This window comes from Peromyscus eremicus, chromosome 9 (genome assembly GCF_949786415.1).
Source record: "Peromyscus eremicus chromosome 9, PerEre_H2_v1, whole genome shotgun sequence".
NCBI classification, from domain to species: domain Eukaryota; kingdom Metazoa; phylum Chordata; class Mammalia; order Rodentia; family Cricetidae; genus Peromyscus; species Peromyscus eremicus.
In genome coordinates this window covers 71038055-71052263 of record NC_081425.1, presented here as the reverse complement: position 1 = coordinate 71052263, position 14209 = coordinate 71038055, and the positions used below count along the sequence as shown (strand labels likewise).

General features: G+C 38.3%; 1 protein-coding gene across 1 annotated transcript; it reads right to left on the bottom strand.

Moving 5' to 3' along the window:
• Positions 1 to 5521: 5521 nt before the first annotated feature.
• On the bottom strand, positions 5522 to 6457 carry LOC131920075 (olfactory receptor 11G2-like). Its single transcript, XM_059274494.1, has one exon. The coding sequence runs from the start codon at positions 6455 to 6457 to the stop codon at positions 5522 to 5524; it is 936 nt and encodes a 311-aa protein (XP_059130477.1).
• Between the last annotated feature and the right edge of the window lie 7752 nt (positions 6458 to 14209).

Here is a 14209-nt window from a genome sequence, read left to right as displayed (position 1 = left end):
TGAAGCAAAAGATTAAGACACTAGAAGACTGAAAGACCTCTCATGCTCCAGGATTGTTAGAATTGATATTGTGGGAATGGCCATCCTGTCAAGAGTAACTTACAGATTCAGTGGAATCCTAACAAAAATTCTCATGGTTTTCTTCACAGAAAGGTAAAAATGATCCTAAAGTTTATTTGGAACCACAAAAGATCCAAATCAATCCTGAGTAAAAAGAACAGTGCTGGAGGGATTATCATACCAGATTTCAATATATGTTACAGAAATATAGAATTAAAAAAATAGTACCAGCACAAAAACAGACAGATAAACCAATGGGAAAAGCTATATGGCCCCAATATACATAGTCATGTCAATTTCATATTTGATAAACAGGTAGAAACCTGCAATTGAAATAAGATAGCACCATCAACAAATGGGTGCTGGGATTACTGGACATTCATCCACAGGAGAGTAAATTTAGATCCACATCCATCACCCTGCACAAAGATAAATTCCAAATGGATCAAATATGTCATTGGTTACCTTCCACAACCTGACAATCTCTATTGCTGAAGACACCACTTACTTAAGTCACTGAACATGGAGAAATTGAGCTAGTCCCCAAAAGAAGTTTCACCCTGACTGACTAGCTGGCATTCATAGTGCTGAAATATCATTTGCATGATATTAGATGAGAAAAGTCATCATTGATATCACTCAACTACAAACTCTGTCATCTACAAAAGCAACCTTCCCATGAGATACACTGGTGAAATAGTGGCATAATGTTAAGGGAGTAACAAACCACTTTTTGATTGGATTTAATGTCCACGCCATAAAATGAAACCCATACCTGACACTGTTAAAGTGGACAAGAACCTAAGACAGGATAGGTCATGGGCCTAGGGAAAAACCTACTGCTATTATTCTGCTAAAGGAACATAGCAATAAATTAACTCCCAATGACATATTGCTGTACACATAGATCAGATCAGAACATTGCTTAACCTTCATCAGAGAATCATCTTCATGCAGTAGATGGTAATTAACACACAACCCACAACTGGGTCAAGTCCAGAGAGTGAGAGACTTTGGAGAACTAAGCCCTAAATGAGATGTATTTATCAAACCTGTCCCCTCAAGACTCAAGGATCTGGGCAAAAGAGGAGGTTGAAAGATTGCAGGAGCCAGTCGTGGTGGACAATTCCAAGTAAATAGTGTTTTTCAGACACAGCAGGGCTAATAAACATAAGAACTCATAGAGACTGTGATAGCATGCACAAAACTGTTCAAGTTTAAATTGAACAAAACCCTAGCCCGGAGAAGGAGAAATAGACAAAAAGTCCCACCTATAACCAAGAAGCTATTTTCAATAGATATCTTCTAGAAAAGAGAATATCAATTTTCTTAAACTGTCACTGGATATACAAACCATTCTCCAATGCAGGCCCCATGTCCATGAGTAGTTGGCCAACAATAAAATGAGACTCCATGGTTTTGTTTGTTTGTTTCTTTGTTTTTTGTTCTCTCTCTCTCTCTCTCTCTCTCTCTCTCTCTCTCTCTCTCTCTCTCTCTCTCTCTCTCTCTCTGTGTGTGTGTGTGTGTGTGTGTGTGTGCCTTTGTTTTTCTTTATTTTTTGACCCTTTTTTTATTTTTTGGGAGAGGGGGCAAGCACGTGAAGCTCAGTGGGTGGGGAGGTGAAAAGGATCTGGAAGGAGTTGGTGGGGGAAGGAATATGATAAAAATATATTGTACAATTTTTTGAAAGATAAAAACCTCAATGTGAAACCAAAGCTGCTAGAAGACAACAGGCAGTATCCTGCAAGATATAGGAGTAGAAAAGGACTCTCTGAATAGAAATCTATTTGATCAAGAATGAAAACTAACAATTGACCTATGGGACCTCATAAAAGTAAAAAGCATTTGTATAGCAAAAGAAATAATCAATGCAATGAACACACAGCTGTACATCTGATAAAGGATACATAAATATCCAGAATATACAAAAATATTACAGGGTCTAGAGAACAAAGAACTCCATTAAAAATGGTCTTTTGTCTGAGCAGAGAGTTCTGAAAAGACAGAAATGGCTAAGAAATTTCTCAAAAACCATTCAACCTTGTAAGCAATTATGGGAATCCAAATTACAACTACTATGAGACTTCATCTCATCATAGTCAGAAAACCTAAGATCAAGAAAACAACTGACAGCAAATGCAACTGCTTGTGGAGAAAAGGGAAACTCAAATTTGATGTGTATGGGACCGCAAATTGATTGCAGCCACTCTGGCAATCAGTGTGGAGAAATTTCAAAAGGCTATACTGCCCCTTCACATATGCCCTAAGAACTTAACATTTTACTCTACAGATACTGGGGCAACCATGACGGTTCTACTCTACTCAACCAGCTACTGTATTAGTTACTATTCTATAACCCTTATAATGCATCATGTCCAAGGCAAAATATAGAAGGAAGAGTTTATTCTGGCTTACAGTTTCAGAGAGATATTAGTTCATCATGGTGGGGAGGCATGAAAAGAAGCATCAGGTGTGTTTTCGGGAACAGGCTGCTTAGAGCTCACATCTTCAGGCTATGAACAAGAAGCAGCAAGAATAAACTGGATATAGGTGAGGCTTTTAAATTGGAAACCACACCTCCAAGTGACCTACATTTTCTAGCAAGGCTATGCTATGTAAAACTGCTCAAACAGTGCCACCAACTGGGACCCATGTGTTCAAATGCCCAAGACTATGGGAGACATTTCTCATTCAAACCTCTATATCTAGGAAAGGAAAACAACCTAAACATCTTTCAACTGATGAGTAGAAAATGAAAATACAGTGTATATACACAGTGGAATATTATTTAGCTGCAAAAAAGGAATCATGAAATTTAGAGATTAATGGATGGAACCAAATTTAATTTCACTGAATGAGGCAGCTTAGACACAGAAAGACAAATGCCACATGTTCTCTCTTTTTCAGTGATCCTGACTCTGAATTTTTAGATGTGATTATACAACCTGGATTAAAAGAGAGTGGGGGAGATCTTCAGAAAGTAAGATAGCAGAACATAGGTGCTATAATGGGAGAAGTGGAGAAAATGGGACATACATTTTTGCTTCAGGTGATGAGAGGGAGGTTAATGCTGAGGGAGTTGGGAGTAGAAGAGATAAAGAACACTAAGGGCAATTGAACAAGCACAGAAAAACACCTCACCCTTAAGACACAGGAGTTGGATGAATCAAGCTGGAACTGACCTACAAGCTTCCTCCCTGATGATTAGCTCTCATAGTATTGGAAGGTGCTGTGCAAGTTGTCAAGGGAGAAATGCAATCCGTAGTCTTACCAAGTTGTAGAGTCTATGAAACCCAACAATGACCATGATGTATAATAGTAGCACTTATGTCTTTGGAGTAACCAGTAGAACCCTAATTGGATTTTAGGCCTTCTAAATAGAAGGAAACTCATGTCTGGTACTGTAAACCTAGCCAACTACCCATGGCTGGTGAGGCCATGTATCCTAGAAGAAAGTTTAATATTGCCATTTTCTTAAACCACTATGATTCCCAACTGCATTCTAAATACCTAGCCTTGTATACAGATAAACATCACTCTCACCCAGCATCAAAAAAAACTTCTTTTTGTAGTATATGGAGCCCCTCTACTACAACTGGTCAAAATTCATAGAACCCCTGACCACAGGGTACCAACCCCCAAAGATATTTCCACATCATAACCCTTGCATCTAAAGCTTAGGGAACATGGAGGAAGTGGTAGCCTAAAGATGGTAAAAGCTAGAGGACTAACATCTGCAACAAGTGCCTTTCATATATGACAGAAAGTTTCATCCATGAAATTTTAACAAGACACACACAATGAGAACACCAGTTAATCTCAGTGTGATGGGGGAGATGTCACAGAATTTCACCCCTAGATGAAGAGCCATAGGAAATGAATGGCTGCTAAGAGAGGGAGAATCATTCTTCTGCAGGGAAAAACTCCATGACACATTATCCAACCTTAACTGATCATGCTTAAACACATATACACATGAACAACATTAAATGCACTCATCAGGCATTCATGCATACACACACACACACACACACACACACACACACACTAGTGTGTGTGTGTGTGTGTGTGTGTGTGTAGTCATGGATTTGTGAGGGATTGGAGGCATAAGAAGAGTTACATATGGGAGAGGGTAGGATGGAAATACTGTGAATACAGTCCTCATGCATAAAATTCTCAAAGGAAAATGAAAAAACAAGCATGGAATTTATTTTGGATTTTATGTGGACCCACCATCAAGAATCTTTGGATATGTTAAAGAGGCACTGAACTTTTCTGAACAATTTAAAATAATATAGGAGTTTTAAAAGTTGGAGTACATGTTATATATATATTATATATAATATAATATATTATTATATTAATATGATGGCTTAGGGATAGACAAAGGAAATATTATTTAATAGTAATGTGTTTGTGTGTCAAGTTGACAAGGGATCATATGTTTTGGCTAGTTTTTGTTAACTTGACATAAATTAGAGTCACCTAGTACTAGCCTCAATTAGACTGGCCTATGGGCATGTCTGTGTGGCATTTCTTGGTTAATGATTGATATGAAGGGTCAATCCCACTGAAAGTGGTGCTACTCTTGGGCAGGTGCTCCTGGGTTTTGGAAGAAAGCAAGCTGAGCATATCATGGAAAGCAAGCCAGCAAGTATACTCCTTCATGGTCTCTGATTCAATTCCTGCCTCCAGTTTCCTCCCTTAGGATTCTGTATTGGCTCTCCTCAATGATGGATTATAATATGTACACCAAGTAATCCTTTTCCTTCCTAAATTGCTTTTAGTCATGATGTTTACTACAGCAACAGGAAATGTAAGTATCACAGGCATAAATCACCACATTCTTCTATTTTGTTTTGTGAAAAGTGATCTTGTTATGTAGCCAAAATCTCTTGAAATTCTGATCCTCCTGTCCCAACTCCCCAGATTCTAGGATTATAGACATGTTCCAATATGCCTGGATCTACATTTTCATTTTAATTGATGCAAAAATTGGACATATTTGTGAAGTACAGAATAACATTCAGTATATGAATACAATGCATATTATATCAAGGTAATTTTCATCAGTATCATGCTTATTAAAATGTTTATTATATTTTTTATGTGGGGAACCTCAGCCATCCTATGTGAAACAGAATTAACACGTGTCAGACATATATTATTTCAATATCAAACACAGATATTGAATAACTATCCCACTGCACCCCTTGTAAACATTAACCATATTCCATCTTCTTACACTTCCTAATTCTCTTCATTATTTAAGACTTTCTACACATAAATGAGAACATTCAGTATTTGAATTCCCATGACTGACTCTATTTTTTAACACAATGTTCTCCCATTTTATCCATGTTGCGGTAAATTACACAATTTAATCATTCTTGTGGTTGAATAATATTCTACAGTATGTACTTACACAATCAAATGTGTTATTTGATTAAAATTCTAACTTTCATGTTTTCAAAAGCTTCTTCATTGCATGTTTCATATCTTTGTTCCTCAGACTATATATTACAGGATTAATGAGTGGAGTAAGCACAGAATAAATAAGAGTCACAATCTTCTGCATTCCAGCTGAATGTTCAGAGGTTGGGCTCACATACATGACCATCACTGAGCCATAGAAAAGAGAAACCACAGTCATATGGGGCCCACAAGTGGAGAAGGCCTTTCTTCTTCCTTCTCTTGAAGGAACTTTAAACACTGCTCGCAGGACCAACATATAAGATCCCATGATGAAGAAAAAAGGAACAAAAAGGAGCAGAGACATTATTATTGGCCAGAAAAATTCCATCAGTGGGGCTATGGAACAGCTGAGGGCCAACAGAGGGCCTGGGTCACATAGGAAATGGTCTATAATCCTGGATCCACAGAAGGACATCTGGGAGATGATGATGATGGGAACGGGGAACCAGAGGAAACCAAGCACCCAGCAACTGATCACAAGGATGTTACAGAAGTGCCCAGTCATAAGAGCAGGATAGTGTAGAGGTCTGCAGATGGCAAGGTAGCGGTCAAAGGCCATGACTGCCAGGAAGAAGCATTCTGTGGACCCCAAGGAGAAGAAGAAATAGAACTGCAGGAAGCATCCAGAGAAGGAGATGACCTTGGTGTCAGAGAGGAAGTTGGCCAACATGTTGGGAACTGTGGAGGTGACATACCAGATCTCCAGGAAGGAGAAGTTGGCCAGCAGCAGGTACATGGGGGTGTGCAATCTCTGATCCCAGCGCACAGCACAGATGATGGAAGCATTGCCCATGAGTGTGAGGAGGTAGACAATGAAGAAGAGTACAAAGAGGAGGATCTGCTCTTCCCTGGAGCAGGGGAATCCCAGGAGGATGAAGCCAGTGATGGTGCTGGAGTTACTGGTGCTGCTGAGGGTTTTCATCTGTCTGTAAGCTGTAAGGTACCAGAAATTGTTGAATATCCTAGAAATAGCTGAGGGAATTTAAGTTTTGCCCAAACAGGAAGCAAAATAGTTTGCTCATCATCAACTCAGTATCAAGGAGGGGAAGTCCTTGTCTTCAGTAATGGAGCTCATGTTCCAGTCAATAGCTCTACACTCATCCCCACACTGGTGGTTCTGATTAAACCCAGTGGACCACACAACCAAAATATATCATAGTGGTGGGAAGACTTGTTGATAAGAAGGAGTTGTTGAAAAGAAAAGGGGATAAAAGAAGGTGGGCCATTGAGTGTGAACAGAATACATTATATATATATATATATATATATATATATATATATGGAATTCCAAAATAATAAACTAATAAATATTTTAATATTTAAGCATATATGTGAAATTTTGCATATTATATAAATTTTCAGTATGTCTTTGATCTTCAGTCTTCTAGATATGGTTAAATCAATAAATGATGATACTTTTCAGAACTGCCCGAAGGTTTTGGCTTCCTTAGCGAAAGACAGTCTAATAATTAGCCTGAATTTAATATCTGTCCATTTTGGAAAACAATGGAAATTTCCTCAAAATTAATATGGTGTTCCAAAAAAAAATAAAATACAGGAATACAGCACCTACCAATGGTATTACACAGAGACATATAGTATTATAAGAGGCCTTAAAACATAATGAAAAGTTTAGAATTGGTTACAGAATTTCCACAGTGAGGTCTTGGGAGAAAAAGAACTATATAAATAAAAATAATACAAGGTGATTTCATTGATTGGAAAATACCCCACATCAAAGGCTTCCTCAAATAAACAGGAAAACAATCCTATATGGTTCATCTAACCACTTCCTATGCTACAAAATTTCAAGACAAAAAAATCTTGGATTTGTATATCTTATGTTAAACTTGTGTTAATGTTTTCATGTCATATCCACATAAACTTCTGAGAAGTTGAGTGATAATCGTCTTCAATTACATCAACAGTTCAATATCCCAGGAGCTAAAGTCGAAACAACTCTAGCAAAATTTCTACTGACTCTCATTTTGTTACAATTCTTAAATATTTTTATATTTAGATTTTCAAAAAATTATTTGAATTATTTTGAATTTTCTTTGACATGCCCCTAAATGATAAAAATCATGCCAATTTTGTCTTCAAATTTATATTTATGTATTTACTTATTGTGTGTATACACATATGTGCTTGCATGTGTCTATGTGCTTGACAGCAAGCACATTTACCCATGGAACCATCTTGCCAGCCCTATATAACCTTATATTTAATAAATCTACAAATGAGGTTATAATGTTCTTTCACTAATCATATTTTTGTCATAATTCTGTGCTTTCTCCTACCTAATCCATCTTAATAGTTTAAAAGATTCAAGTTTGTCACTACCCACTCTTATTATTTGAAATAACTTGAATAAAATCTAGTATTTAAATTAACAAAGATGTTTAAAATTTTCCAAAAGAATCCTATTTTAGGGGTACTTCTTTCCTATACCCAAATTCTTAGAGAAAACCAAATGAACTTCCTATTAATTAAAGAGAAAGAATATTGACTGGGTTCGACCAATTAGATTACTGTTATAAATGATGATTTCTGTGGGTAGGAGAGATGGCTCAGCATCACCTCGACCTCTACGTTCAGGAGGAGATGACACTTCCAGCCTCTGTAGATACCTGCACTCATATGCACATCTCCCAACATACATATAATTAAAAACAACAAAAATGAATTTAAAATCATCTGAAATAAATGCAGCAGATACAGTTAAAATGAGTAGTGTCAAGGCTCCGAGAAACCCTATGACACACTCAGACTTCTCTCATCTCAGAGGAACTTTGACTCTTAGAAATACTCAAAGGTTTGGTTAACTCTTTTGTGTCCAAATTGCACAAACCACCTGCATTGACTATGTTCTTGGTTTTTCATAACGTGAGAGCCCATATTTCTTGATTACATAAAATTTAATACTTTAATTGCTATTAAAAACTTTCATAATAATAACATTTGCTAGTAAGGGAAAGTGAACAATAATACAAAGTGACTCCTGTTATAGCCCAATTTCCCTTTCCAATTAGAAAATAATAAATAAGTTTTGATTATGTTACAAAAGTCTATGGAATCTCGATTTATAAATCTGGTTTATTGTTTCTATCCTTGTTTCATGGGATAAGACAATTTTGTTAACAAGTATTTTAGAGTTGTACTGTGTTGTTATCTCAATTCCTCTGAAATATCCCCAAATGCCTAATAATACCGACATAACATGATACTTAAAATTATCAATAACAAATAAGAATTACAATAACTTAGATATTATTGTAAATCTCCCTTAGAACTGGTCACTCTTCATGAGTTTATAAATATCGGTTTAAATTTTTCAGAAGGCAAACTAGAACTAGAGGATAACAAATTATTTCAAACTCTAAACATCCAAGTATTTCACATAGTGCAGATAACTGTAGACAAAGGGAGAAATATACAATCTAAGCAAAGAATCTGATTGGTCAGCCAAAATGTCTGTTTTCCCCCACTGCTAGTTTTGCTTCTTTAGGTCATACTATGTTTTGACTATTTTAATTTTAGATATAATATTCCCATTATGTCACAGGTAAATGTTATGTCAAGTTCACAGTGTGGAATAAAAGAGAAGTCGGAACCAGATGGAAAAGGCTGGTGAATTTGATATAATTCAAGGACTAATTCCTTAGGGGATTTACTATTTCTCTCTCCTAAAGACTGTTTTCCTGTCTTCTCAGCCCTGTATTTACCAGACACTAGGAATGAGATTTTCTAATGCTATGGGACAAAAAGTATTAGCTTTCACATGCACACAACATCTGATAAAATGTGTTTGATAAATAACTCAATTTATGACTTTCTTTAAGATACAATCAATAAAAAATCATGTAAGCATTTTCGGAGTATAACATGTCCTGAGTAACCTGCATTTGTGTTTATAGGCTATGAGCATTCATGTAGAATAGACTATTTCTTATCTGTTTTGAGGTGGGAGTGATGTTTTTGTATTGACAATATACAGTATGGTGTGTTGTTTAGTGCAGCTCTCACTCAGAGTAGTTTTCTATGGATAAGCCTTAAAAAACTGTCCTGGTAAATAGAAAATTTGTGAAAGCTTTTAATGTTAATAAAATTAGACATGAGTTGAAGGAATAATGTTTTCATTAGAATGCTGTTACTCGATTTTTGTTGGTGTTTAAATACAGAAAGAATCTCCTCTGCTAACATATTGTTATAAACTGACCAGTTCCTTCTGATCTCAGCCACTTTGTGTTGTGACATAGGAAATGGGACACGGAAGCAGTATTTCAGGGCTGTGTGGAGCCATGGACAGTAATTTAATATCCTGGGTATTTTCCCCCTTAACGCTAAGTAACGGAAACAAAGTAGAACATTAAGTTTTGCATTTTCACCAGTTAACATCCCAGTCAGTACAGACAGTAACATATGTCAGCATATTCTATGGCCTTACTGCCCTAAAAGGATGTGACCACTGGGGTTCAAGGCCATCCTCTGTGCTGTTTATGTTAGACAATTATTACCTCATACGTTGGTTTCCCCTTCTGGAAGATGGAGAGTAGCAGTCCTGCCCATGTAAATTGTTTTGAAAATTAGATGAATACTGTTTGTCAAGTACCTGACATCCAGTTAGCACTCTCTATTGTACTTACAGAAAATTAAACTCCCAGGAGTGTCCATCTGTGTACTCTAAAAGCTGTGCTGTTTTAGAAGATGAGACTCTAGCATGGATCATGACACTTAAGTAACACAATTAAGGAAAATTATACAAAGTACATATTTACTTCTCTTAATTTCTTCTAATATCAAGTGGACATAATAATGCCTTCCAGAAAGGGTTATTATGAAGTGTGCTGAGAGAGAAAGTGAATAGACAAGGTGGAGGCACTGTGCCTGTATCTGACACATCATAGACACTCTGATAAAGTGAAGTGTGAACTTTTTTCAGGGGTGTAGATTCATCAACTCTATTTTACCTTTTTCCTTAACTAACCACTATGTTACCTTCTTTCTTGAATCAGAAGAGAGACTATCAAGAGAAACATCTTAAACAGCTTCTTCCAGAATTTTCTGAGGGCAGAGGTAGCTGACTTCATAACACCCAACTTGAAGAGAAAGTGTAAATATATATTGTCATGAAGATCAGTGGAGTATGTTCTGTGGGATCCTGGATTTGAAGCAGGGCATGTACTTTGCTCTTTGAAGATTCTTTTATTCTAGAGAACAGTGTCAGGACACAGCTCTCTACTACTTATTCCCTTGCTCACTCTGTCCTCTGGGCATTGTGTCTTAATTTCTGATTCTTACTTTCACCCAGGAGTAAAGGAAGTCATTTTGTTGGGTCTTAATCTCTTAGAGATCTTTAGAGAGGCAATTGTTAAGTCTGCCTGTCACTCACCACACCTGTTCCTGGTACTTGTCATATAATCACTAAGCTCTAGACAAGATGCTATCTGTACTACAGAAGCTTATTTTTTGGTCTTGTTACAAGTTGATTTCAGTTATGGATTATGATGACACATCTTCCTCCCTTCTAGGAAGAGATTAACTGGAGAACTAATGGATGGGTCTTAGAAGTTTCCCCAAAAAACTTACATTCTGTGGACCATCATAGTGACTTCTCTCTCTTTGCAATCAAAGCTCCTGAATTACAGTACTCCCACTGTAGAATCATGCCTTTGTGGGAAATTTACCAGATTCAAGGATACTGAGGGGGTAAGACTATGGTCATTCTGTAGCAATGTGCACAGAAACTGCAGTTTGGGGTCACTGAGCTTCAAGACTTCTTCATCCCTAATAAAGTAATATTTTTCTTTTTCAATATTTTTTCTTTTCTTTTCTTTTTTTTTTTTTTTTGGTTTTTTGAGACAGGGTTTCTCTGTGTAGCTTTGCGCCTTTCCTGGGACTCACTTGGTAGCCCAGGCTGGCCTCGAACTCACAGAGATCCGCCTGGCTCTGCCTCCCGAGTGCTGGAATTAAAGGCGTGCACCACCACCGCCTGGCTCAATATTTTTTCTTTCTTGTGTCTTGTGATGGTTTGAATGACAATAACCCCTATAGGCCCATTTTCATTTCACAGGAAGTGGTACTAGTAGGAGGTGTGGCTTTATTAGAGTAGGTGTGCCTTGTTGGGGGAAGTGTGTCACTGAAGGTGGATTTTAAGGTTTCAGAAGCTCAAGAAAGGCCCAGTGTCAACCTGAGGATCCAGATGTAGAGCTCTCATCTACATCTCCAACACTGTGTCTGCTGCATGTCAACATGCTTCCTGGCATTATGGTAATGGAGTAAACCATTTAACTTTATGCTAGCCCCAACTAAATGTTTTCCTTTGTAAGAGTTTCCATGGACATGATGTCTCTTCACAGCAATAAAAAACCCTAACAAAGACATGTTTTCATTAGTTCTTTTAGAAATTGTGTATTCTGATCATATTTACCACTCTAACTCCTACCAGATCTATCTACTTTCCTATATACCCAACATTGTGTCCTATTTTTTTAAACCTATCAATTCAATTTGTGTTGTCTCTATACTCTTGGATGTGGCCTTCCACTCAAGGATAATTCCATTACCAGGTGTCACACCCTTAAAGGAAATTGATTCTCCATCTCCTAGCAGCTATCAATTGCCAATAGCTCCTATATTAAGGGACAGACTTTATTCTCGACTTCTTTCTCCACGCTAGGATGAAATTTCTAGGTCAGTTACAGCTTGATTTCTCCATGTTCTCTGACTCAAATATGTGCTGTCTCCTGCAATAGGGTCTTACCATCATGTTCTGTTGGGTAAACAAAAGCAATGTCTTTTTTATTTTTCTTTATTTTATTTTATAATTTAATTTAATTTTACATATGAGTCACGGATTTCCCTGTCCTCCCTCCTCCTGCCCCCCCTGCCCTTCCCCCATCCTACCCCCCATTCCCATCTCCTTCAGGGCAAGGACTACCCTGGGGATTCAGCTCAGCCTGGAAGATTCAGTAGAGGCAGGTCTAGTCCCCTCCTCCCTTCATCCAGGCTGAGCAAAGTGTCCCTGCATAGGCCCCAGGCTCCAAACAGGCAGCTCATGCACTAAGGACAGGTCCAGGTCTCACTGCCTGGGGGCCTCCCAAACAGTTCAAGCTAATCAACTGTCTCACTTATCCAGAGGGCCTGATCCAGTTGGGGGCTCCTCAGCTATTGGTTCATAGTTCATGAGTTTCCACTGGTTTGGCTATTTGTCCCTGTGCTTTATCCAACCTTGGTCTCAACAATTCTCGCTCATACAATCCCTCCTCTTTCTTACCGATTGGACTCCCAGAGCTCCACCTGGGGCCTGGCCATGGATCTCTGCATCCACTTCCATCAGTCATTGGATGAGAGTTCTAGCACGACAGTTAGGGTGTTTGGCCATCCCATCACCAGAGTAGGTCAGCTCAGGCACTCTCTCGACCATTGCCAGTAGTCTATTGGGGAGGTATCTTTGTGGATTTCTGGAGACCTCTCTAGCACTTTGCTTCTTTCTATTCCCATGGGGGTCTTCATTTATCATGGTCTCTTATTTCTTGTTCTCCCTCTCTGTTCTTGATCCAGCTGGGATCTCCTGCTCCCCTAAGCTCTCTTTCCCTTGAACCTTGCCCTTCATTAACGCCCCCATGTCCAGTTTGTTCATGTAGATCTCATCCATTTCTCTGTCATTGGGCAATCCCTGTGTCTTTCTTAGGGTCCTCTTTTCTGGGTAGCCTCCCTGGAGTTGTGAGTAGCAGTCTAGTCATTTTTGTTTTACATCTAGTATCCACCTATGAGTGAGTACATACAGTGTTTGTCTTTCTGAGTCTGGGTTACCTCACTCAGGATGATTTTTCTAGATCCATCCATTTTCCTGCAAACCTCATGATATCATTGTTTTTCTCTGCTGAGTAGTACTCCATTGTGTATATGTACCACATTTTATTTATCCATTCTTCAGTTGAAGGGCATCTAGGTTGTTTCCAGGTTCTGGCTATTACAAATAATGCTGCTATGAACATAAGTGAGCATGTGCCCTTGTGGTATGATTGAGCATTCCTTGGGAATATGCCCCAGAATGGTGTAGCTGGGTCTTGGGGGAGATTGATTCCCAATTTTCTAAGAAAGCACCATATTGATTTCCAAAGTGGCTGTACAAGCTTGCATTCCCACCAACAGTGGAGAAGAGTTCCCCTTGCTCCACATCCTCTCCAGCATAAGCTGTCTTCAGTGTTTTTGATCTTAGCCATTCTGACAGGTGTAAGGTGGTATCTCAGAGTCGTTTTGATTTGCATTTCCCTGATGATTAGGGATGTTGAGCAATTCCTTAAATGTCTTTCAATAGCTGAGGAACCCCCTACTGGGTCAGGCCCTCTGGATAAGTGAGATAGTTGATTAAGTTGAACTGTTTGGGAGGCACCTAGGCAGTGGGACCAGGACCTGTCCTTAGTGCATGAGCTGGCTGTTTGGAACTTGGAGCCTATGCAGGGACACTTTGCTCAGCCTGGGAGGATGGGAATGGACCTGCCTGGACTGAATCTACCAGGTTGAGCTGAATCCCGAATCTGTAGGCTGTCACTTTAACATAACCTCTGGAGGCATCACAATCCCTGACTTCAAGTATTAGGAAAGATATGAACAGGTAAACCTGAATCCAATGGACAGTAAGAAACAATACAAATACAAGAAGAAGCTA